Genomic DNA, 9,849 nt, shown 5'->3' with positions numbered 1-9,849 from the left:
GGATCAGAGGGCATGAGGTAAAGGAGTAAAAAGAGCCTTACGTTCCCATGCCACAATCAATTCCCCTACATATAACTAAAACATTTCAAGACTCAACTTCGACCAGTTTGGCTTGGTAATCCTACAGGCAGTCAAGCTCTGATACCAAAGCTGTCAGGACCCCGACTCAATGCCACATCGATCTAGCATGTAACACCTCATATCACTTTGCGGCCTCACGCACGGTATTCCCACGGGTGTCGCCTTACCTTTGCCCGAGACGGTTTGCGCCTTTTGGCACATGTATATGATAGTGTCGCTAGCATCCATATGATAAGGAGCCCGGGCTGACATGGCCAGTCATAAACCCAAAGTGGCACAAACTTACAGGGACAGGCATCCATGACCCAACATCAAACGTGTCGGTCATCAGCGAGTGAATCCAGGCTGTAGCACTGGGCTAACAGGACTCCGGTGAACCGGGCTGTAGCGGGCTAACAGGACTCCGGTATTCATCGCGTGACATTTCCCCGAAGGGAGAGACACAGGAACGAAGAAGGACACATGCCGGCCAGCCTAAGTGTTCCGGAGCAGTAGCAAGCTACCATGGCTCAGTGGAAACACTAGGAGACATTTCCCGGTAAGAGAGGCTACTAAGGATAAACAACTAGATAGTTAGATCCCACACATACCAAGCATTTCAATAACATACACACAATATGCTCGATATGTGCAAATACAACATGGCATCACAACATGACTCTACAACTCAAGTATTTATTCAATAGGCTCCGAGGAGCGAGATATTACAAACATGGGTCTCATGACCCAACAATCAGAGCATACAAGTCAAAGCACATGCGGAAGCTTATCATGTCTGAGTATAGACATCTACAAATGAAAAAGGCTGAGAAGCCTGACTAACTACCAGATCCTGCCAAGGGCACAAGATCGTAGCTGAGGTAACAAGCTAAACGTCGAAGTCCATGCGGAACTACTAACGAGACCGAAGTCTCTCTGCAAAAACATAAAATAGGCAAACGTGAGTACAAATGTACCCAGCAAGACTTACATCAGAACTATCTACATATGCATCATTATCAACAAAGGGGGTGGTGGGGTTTAACTGCAGCAAGCCAGCTTTGACTCGATGGCTATCCTGAACTACGACTGCAATGTAACTCTTTGAGGTGGCGCACACGAGTCCACATATTCACCATATCAATACACCACTATGGATCCGCTCCCGTCTCCCTACGAGAACGCCATCCATAGCACTCACGCTTATCTTGCGCATTTTAGAGTATCCACTTTCACTTGTCTATGAACTGTACAGGCAACCCAGAAGTCCTTTTCCGCGGACACGGCTATTCGAATAGATCATATTAACCCTGCAGGGGTGTACTTCTTCACACACGCTCTCACCACTTACCGCCGTTTACACGACATGTACTCGGCAACCTTCAAGCGGAAGCCCAGCGAGGGTGTTGGCCACGACCTGACTAACCACACAAGTCTCTCGTCTAGGTTTATTGCCTATTCGGGTTCCATCCGCAAGGAGATCCGGCCGGGGTGTCGCTCACGGCCCCAAACGATGTGAGCAGGGTTCCCAAGCCCACCATCCGGGTGCCACTTGGTACACCGTGCCATTGTGCCTAGTCTGTCCGAAGCCCACCTGTACCGGGTGCCACTTCGTAGACTAGTAACCATACCTACAAACACCAGAAACTAGTTGCAACTCCTGGACAGAGATCAGGTTGATTAATAAGTCGAGAGAGCTTGGAGCGCCCGGAGCCCAATGTGTGGTAGTAACTGTTCATGGATCACAAACATAGAACTCAGTTCCTGAGGACGGCTTCAATGAGACAACCCACCATGTACTCCTGCATGGCCTCTCACCACTACCTTTACCAAATCATGTTCACACACTTAGCTCTCAACAGTAGGACATGTTCACACACCTCCAATCCATCCCTGATGAATCAGACCTGACACAACTCTAAGCAATAGCAGGCATGACAAACAAGCATGAATGAGTAGGCACATCAGGGCTCAAACAATTCCTACTCATGCTAGTGGGTTTCATCTATTTACTGTGGCAATGACAGGTCATGTAGAGGATAAAGGGGTTCAACTACCGCAGCAAGTAACAGTTGTATCGTTGTTGTCCTAATGCAGTAAAATAGAGTAGGAGCGAGAGAGTGGGATTATATCAGAATGAACAAGGGGTTTTTGCTTGCCTGGCACTTCTGAAGATAATATAGCTCTTCATCGGTGTCATCAATCTCATCGTCGGAACCACGTCTACTGAGAGGGAACAATTACCGGCAAGAGAGAGGAAACACAATCAATGCAATGCGACATTATGATGCATGATCATGACATGGCAACATGCTGGTGTTTTGAGCTAATGCAACTAGCAACAAAGTTAAATGAAGTTGGTTTGAACCCTAAGTTCAAATCCAAACTCCATATGTGAAAGATTAAATGCCATTATATGATTTGTGCTAAACAGCAGCTATAAGTTGTTCTAACATGCATGCAAATGGTACAGATGGATAGATTGGATTTTTCTGATCATTTTTCATATATAATTTATCTCATTTGGAGTTACGGTTGAATTTATATGAATTTTAGAAGTTTTGAGCATTTCCTGGAATTTCCTGAATGAGAATAAATCCAGAAAATCATTTTCTGCGTCAGCATTGCGTCATGCTGACCTCAGCAGGTCAACAGACCCGGTCCAGGTCAAACCTGACCAGTGGGTTCCACTGGTCAGTGTCACGGTGCTGTCTGGGTCACAGACATGTGGGGTCGGGTCAACATGTGACGTGGCGAGGTCAAACTGACCTGTGGGGCCTGCGGGGTTAGTTTAATCTAAATAAAACTAAACCAGGGTTAGTTAGGCAATGGGGCTCTTATGTCAGTGGGTGTTGGTTCAATTAGTGGCGCCATTAGCTGCTAATGACGCTGCCACGTCGGACAAACCGGCGGTTAGCCGCCGGTGACCAAAACCGCGGCGGAGGTCTTCGGAAAACACCGTCCGGCGACCAAACGGAGGGCGGAGGGGCGCTGCGTGCTGCTGGGAGTGCTCCGCATCTCCCTATGCAAGCGGGATGGGCTCCGGTGGCCGGAGTTGAGCATGACGTCGACCTCGGCGGCGGCCGGAGTTCGGGCACACTCCGAAACGAGGCTGCGGTGGCCGTGGGGTGGCGTGCTTGGTTCCTACGACACCTGCACGGCGCGGTGAGCACGTGGGTGTGCTCGGTTAGGAGTTGTGGTGGCTGTGGGCACGGCGGCGACATGGCCGGCGGCGGTGAGGTCTCGGCCTTGGCGGCTGACTTAGCTACGGTGCACGAACGACAAAACGAAGAGGGGGAAATGACGGTGGTGCTCACAGAGGATCCGGTGGAGGCGTCAGCGAGCTCGGGGAAGGTCCAACGCGGGCAGAACGGCGACGGCGATCTCCGGTGCTGGAGGTTGAAGACGACGCGATGGAGGCTCCACAGGGCGTCCTGAGATGCACGGCTTGGCGGGGAGGATGAGGGCTACGACGCGAAGCTTCTGGACCTGGCGGCAGGGCGAGGGAGGGCTGGTGGCTGCGGCTATGGCGAACGGCGGCGACGGCGCGTTCGGGTGGCTGCGGAAGAGAGAGCCAGAGCGGTGGGGAGAGGGTGCAGCGAGTGAGGGAGAGGAGCGAGGGGACACGGGGCATCGTCGTGGCGTCGCTATGAGGGGCCGGGGAAGCAGGAGGTGGCCGGGGCAGCGTCGGTGCTCGCCACGCACCTGTTTGTCCTCCTGGCAGAGGAGGAAGAAGACGGTGCTGCCCCTTTGGGCTGGGCTCCTACGGTGCTGGGCCAGGTGGGCTGCAGGTAAGTCCAGGTGAGCTGCTCTCTCTCTCTTTTATTTATGTTTTTCTATTTTCCTGCGACGTTGTGGCTTTTCTAAAAATACTTAGGTATTTTTAAAAATCACCTAACTACACTTTCCCATTGTTTAGAACATGTCCAACATGGAACATATCAGTTTAGGATTATTTGGACATTATTTCTTATATAACAGAAATAATTCCAACCCAAAAATATTATTGATTTAAATCAAAGGCCCAAGTAAATTATTTCTGTGACACCAAAAATATTGGTTTGAATTTCACCTCATGCCAATATTTTCACAGAATAACAGGAACATTTTCTTGGACTCATTTGATGCGATTTAAATGTTGGTTATTTTTAGGGGTTTTCTAAGGCTTTGAAAATTCCTCAATTCAAATTTCATTTGAATTTAAACATGATGCACACATGGAAGCTGGCATAGGTCAGACCAGAATTAGGGATGTGACACCACGCCCCCAACCCCACCCCCCTTCTCCTTCCCTTAGATCTCGATCTGCCGCCGCCCCCAACCCCACCCCGACCGCCACCATCGACGACCCTCACCGTAGATGAGGTCGAGGCCGACCCAAGATCGAGCCCATGCCCAGACTCGCGATGTGCACAGCGGGGATTCGTAGGCAACCCCACGCCAATTGGGACCTCGATCTGGATCGAGCAGGCGCTCTCCACCGACGGGGCTTGGGCTGGCCGGCGTCCCACGTTGACGTCCTCCTCCCTCCCGCTCCCGGCAACGCGCTCGGTCTCCGCAGCCGGCCTCACCGCCATAGTCACATGTACTTTTCCTCACCCTTCTTCCTTTCTTGGTCCTCTCCTCTCTGCTCTCTCTCCCCCGTTTGGCTTTGACTCACTAGATTCGCTTCTGCTGGGAGGTGCATCGAGCGGGATCTGCGTGGAGATGGCACGGGTGCTGGCGGCACGCGGGTCACGACACCCACGTCGTCATAGCCGCCTGGAACCTGGCCGCCGCCGAGACCATGCGCCAGGCCGTCCTGGCTGAGACCCCTGGCGGCTACTCCTTCCTCCGTCCCTATGGTTCAGCGACGACGAGATCTAGATGGCTGCCTGCTCGCCCATCTTGGCACCGCCGAGCTCGAGGACAAGGAAAGGTCGAGTACGTCGATCTGGTTGGTACCCCACAGCCACCTCTTTCTCTTTTCTTCCTCTCCCGGTTTTGCTTCTTTCTCTGGGTGTGGGATTTGAAGCTTCCGCCTTTTTTCTGCACGCAAGGCTCGGCAGAGTGCTTCCTCCGTCCGTTTGGTTTCTGCAGCACCTCCATTATTTCTGCGCATAATCTTGCTCTAATCCCTCTCTGTTTGTTTTTGCAGGAAAAGATCATACCCACCCACCCCTGGAGCTGGAGGTGTTGGAGAAGTTGAGATGCAGCAAAGAAGCGGCTCCAAATCGAACTATTGTATTTATTTTCCAGGTGGAGGTACTGCTCGGCTAAACTCTACCGCATAGCAAGTTTATATTGAAATTGTCGTCTAGATGTAAATCCTCATTCAGTAAGAGAGTTTATCATCAGTCAAATCTGCACATACTTTAGTTGAAGAAGATCGATTCCTTGTGCATCTCATTTGGCGTATGCATCTCATTGCGTGACTTTTGCGGCCTGCTTGTTTATTGCGAGTCACACTTATCCCACTGATAAATTGTGTTATTGTACAGCCCCTATGGTTCACCCACTAATGAGTACGTATGATATCAGCCAAACAAACAGCTAACAGTCTTAATTCAGCCACTACACAACTAGCCAGGCTTGTATAGCTTTCTTATTATTGTCAATCAACTGGCCTCTATATTCAGTTCAGATGACAAATACGTACTACTAGTAGGACTACTTTGTTCAGATGACTGCTCTACTCTAGGCCCAGCACCGGCGATTCTTATCAGATGCTAAAAATGAACAGCACCCAAACAAACGTATGGTAGTAATCTGAGGCTTTTAATGGATGCCTGGACTATTTTACAAGGATTCCTTTTTGTGCACCTGTACTGAACTGCCTGATTGCTTTCAATTCAGTACCAATTTGTCTTACCACTCGTAATCTACGTTACACATTGCACTACTGTATGAGATAAACAAACTATGCATCTAACAGATGCTTGTACTGGATACTCTAATACTAGTATTTAGCGAACCACTTCATTGTTGAAATTGTCTTATGATTCTTACGGCCCTACTCAGGATTGGGCTCCAAACTAAATTCGATGCAGCCGTTCAATACAATTTGATTTTGATTTTATGGCAGAATTTAGTAATGGTAGTATCTTAGTCGCATAGATTTACGTCATGGCATAGATAAATGGCATTCTTTTGGTAAAATGTAAGAATGTTTTTCAAACTGTATTTGCTGGAAAACGATCTTTTATGATTTACAGAGGTCAATCTCGACCATCATGATGCCTAAGCTAATAAGGTTGGTGGTGTGCTCTCCTTGCAGCAGCCTGAGCTCCGGCGAGGTTGACCTGGACAGCTCGGCAGCGTCACCGACGGTGAGAACCCCCTCCCTCCGCGGCTATGGACGAACTAGTTTGCGTGTTGCCTCCTGCCTTTTGTGCTCGCGTTGCGATGGTCAGGTTAATGAACCATAGTTTAGCTGCTTCAGATAACTACTACTTCGGTTAATAACAATTACTAGGACTTTGAATCTAAAATAAAAATTACCAATATACGTATAACTTAATAACACATAGATGTATAACATCATCCATGTGTCAACTCACTAGTCACAAGAGGAAACAGTGTACAAACAATACCTTGTAAACCAGACCCTGAGCGACATTCACTGATCTATGTGGCTGTCGTTATCAATCTTATTAAAATGAGGTGTGGTTTGCCAGCATCAGCAATTCCTTTTATGCACTAGTTCAGATCACTTGTTGAATACGCTTGTGCAATCCTATTCCAGTTTGAATAGAAACGCTAAACATATCATAGATGATGCACCTTTTGCATTCTTTCAGTCCTGTATTTTTAGGAAGCATTTAAAAAAGATGAATCATGCAGCCCCCACATAATGTTGTCTAACAGATTGCATTAGAAATATATTGTTCTTCCTTGCCTAATGTTCTTGTTACCGATAATAGGGCCTGCAGATAGCAATTTATTTACCTCGTTCTTTCTCTCGCAGACTCGAAGGACACCATATCCAAGGCACCTCCTCTTCGGTTGTGAGAGTGTCCAGGAGTCGTGGGTGCAGCTAATGCCTATGTCTGTGGCCGCACTTGACACTGCCCTCTCTTTAAGGGTGCATATCATTTTTTATAACTCTGCTATCTTTTGCCAAGTCTTTATTATCTTGCCTAGCCTTGTACTGATATGTATTGTTTGATGCTAATTACCCAAGTTAGTGCATGATGTTAAGGATAACCTGAGAACACTTGCCTAAGTTTATAAGATATGACATGTGACAGTCCAAGCCTGCTGCTCTTTCAATGCTTTTGCTGCTGTACTATGCTTCTCTAGTTGTTTGAATGCTTCTGCTTCTTTTGGACCTGATGATAAGGACCTTTCTTTTCTCCCGTGGGTTAAAATAATGGGAGTTTGCGTGGAAGGTTCTCTCGCTGTATGTGAACAACAATATGATGTTACTTGGCAAATGTTTTTTTCTATGATATGAGGGAAAAGCTTCTATCATGTGCATGGAAGGTTTTGAATTGAGCACTTTTTAGTTTGTTTAGTACTTATGTATGTCCATGTGATTTTTAAGCATGCTTACTACCTACCTGATAGAGTTATGTAACTGATGTTCTTTATTTGACAGTCTATTGCCTCTTATAGATGAAAAGTTGAATAGTTACAGTATGCGTGCTGCTATGTCTCTTATAGTTTCAGAAACAACATTAATTTATCTGTCCTGTTCTATTATTCCTGAAGATCAAACTCACATGCATATGTTGCTTAACCTGACTGGCTTGAGTATTGTTCTGAACGGATTATACTATAGATTCCATTCACTGTTTTTCTTCTAGTCATCTCATAGGATTACTCATGAGGCACATCTATTCTCTCCATTTTTAGAACAAAAATGTGATTAATTCAGCATGCTTATGAGGAATGTTGAATATTTTTGTGCATTAGCTTCTGCTGGGATTTTTTTTGGTCGATTTGTACCCATTGGTCCATTAAGGTGGTGATCCTCTCTCCACTTTTTAGAACCAAAATGTGATTAATTCGGCATGCTTATGAGGAATGTTGAATATTTTTGTGCATTAGCTTCTGCTGGGATTTTTTTTGGTTGATTTGTACCCATTGGTCCATTATGGTGGTGATCCTCTTTACTTTATTGGCTGAATAAGCTTGATCTTGTACTGATCGTGTATATTGGAACATACAAGACTCATGTGGAATTAGTTAAGTTGATATCAAATACATTTGTTGCATGCTCCATTAGTGGTTTATACTTGAAATGTGGCTTGTCATTTTTAGTAAATATTACATTATCAAAGTTGTTTTATGCATGCTGCTGGTAACTGTATACTCTCCTAACAATTTTATTACTTGTTGTATGCAGGCTGATTGGAGCCTATTTTTTGCTTTAAATCCTATTTTTTGATATCAGGTGCTCATTGAGCTGTCTAAGAACAAGCAGATCATCATTTCACCATTTTCGGCTGCCCCAGGTTATGCCATCTCTGTGGCCTATTCCAGCCAGCACTATCTTCTTTGTTCCTGACTATAAAAATTGATGCATGTGCCCTGTTCTAAAGTGGAAAATCATTAACTTGTATTGTGCTGGTACTTACCGTTTGCAAAATATATCTTAGTTTTTGCTGTTATGAGAATGTTATATGCATGGTTTCCTGTTAAATCTAAAGTTATGCAACAAATTTTCATCGTTATGAGAATTTTGTATTCACGGATTCACTTGATTATGTTTCTAACTTTTCATAATTTATTATTTGTAGATGCTAGCCTTTATTCTTCAAAAGTTGGGTGTACAGAAGTTGTAGCAAGAAGAATCCTGAAAAAAAACCACACCCAGAATGCCATTTAGCTCACTGGAGCTAGTTATGTGTATATTTAGTTGTATTTTATAGCTAAATACCAGATTTATACTATATACTTTGCTTGGCTGTTGTAATGTACTATCTTAGTTTTGGTACTTTGCTTGACTGTTGGTGTACATGATAGTAATGTACTACTTGACTATTGTATGAAATATTATGCCTTATTGGCTCTTTTTGAATCAAATTTTCTATAGAATTAACCTGTGGTAATTGGTTCCCATATGCCTTATTGGACCTACGTTAAAATGGAAAAGAAACAAAAGAAAACTGACAAATGGGCTGGAAAAAGGTTGAGGCCCAAAAAAATGTGGACTGTAGAAGGCTGTTGCCCAAAAAATAAAAGTTTGTTGGGCTTGGCACATGTAGCTGACCAAACTTGACAGAGAAAAAATAATAAATGGGCTGAATTAATGGTCTCGGCCCATATAGACACCTAATCGGACTGGGCTGAATCTTATCAACGACCTTTTCAATTGGTCACAATTTCGCCATGTCAGATTGCCACGTCGGATCCGACGTGGCCTGGGCAGACAGCCAGTGACCAAAACAAAAGGTCATGGGTTCAACGACCTTCTGTTTTGGTCGTAAACGTCTACGACCTTCTCAAAGAGAAGGTCATTAATTTCAGTTTACGACTGCCAGCTTTGGACCATCTATTTTGGTCACAAAAAGGTCACAAATGAAAACAATGACCTTTTAGTGACCAATAGTGGTGGTCACAAGTTGACGTATTTCTTGTAGTGGACCCGATGATCGTCGACTCCGATACGGCGTCACTTGACGCATTCCCCACCAATGTGGTGATCTACGACGAGCCGCCTGCTTATGAGCACAGCAGCGGGAGCACCGTCACGGAGGTGCTCGTCATTAACAGTGGCGAGCGCTCGAATGGAGATGCTTGAGACCCACTCGATGCAGCGCTGCGGGGCTTGATGGCGCCCATCCCAGAAGACGCGAATGCTGA

The 9,849-nt window shown here is 45.8% G+C and overlaps 1 protein-coding gene across 12 annotated transcripts; it reads left to right on the top strand.

The window, feature by feature from the left end:
* Positions 1-4,312: 4,312 nt before the first annotated feature.
* On the top strand, positions 4,313-9,064 carry LOC123112372 (uncharacterized). 12 transcript variants are annotated; one of them, XM_044533341.1, is made up of 6 exons: positions 4,316-4,983; positions 5,198-5,304; positions 6,255-6,368; positions 7,007-7,123; positions 8,390-8,498; positions 8,784-9,064. In XM_044533341.1, exons 1-5 carry the CDS (start codon positions 4,902-4,904, stop codon positions 8,429-8,431), a joined length of 462 nt encoding a protein of 153 aa, XP_044389276.1. In that variant the 5' UTR covers positions 4,316-4,901; the 3' UTR covers positions 8,432-8,498; positions 8,784-9,064. The 12 variants fall into 12 exon arrangements, 6 of the variants coding, with proteins under 6 accessions (XP_044389273.1, XP_044389276.1, XP_044389272.1 ...); XR_006455430.1 differs by having other exon boundaries at positions 4,317-4,983; positions 5,198-5,298; positions 6,320-6,368; XR_006455429.1 differs by having other exon boundaries at positions 4,317-4,983; positions 6,320-6,368.
* Positions 9,065-9,849: the final 785 nt, after the last annotated feature.

Source organism: Triticum aestivum, chromosome 5B, assembly GCF_018294505.1.
Source record: "Triticum aestivum cultivar Chinese Spring chromosome 5B, IWGSC CS RefSeq v2.1, whole genome shotgun sequence".
In the NCBI taxonomy this organism is placed as follows: Eukaryota; Viridiplantae; Streptophyta; class Magnoliopsida; order Poales; family Poaceae; genus Triticum; species Triticum aestivum.
The sequence above is the reverse complement of the archived record's forward strand: the minus strand, read 5'-3'. Positions and strand labels throughout refer to the sequence as shown.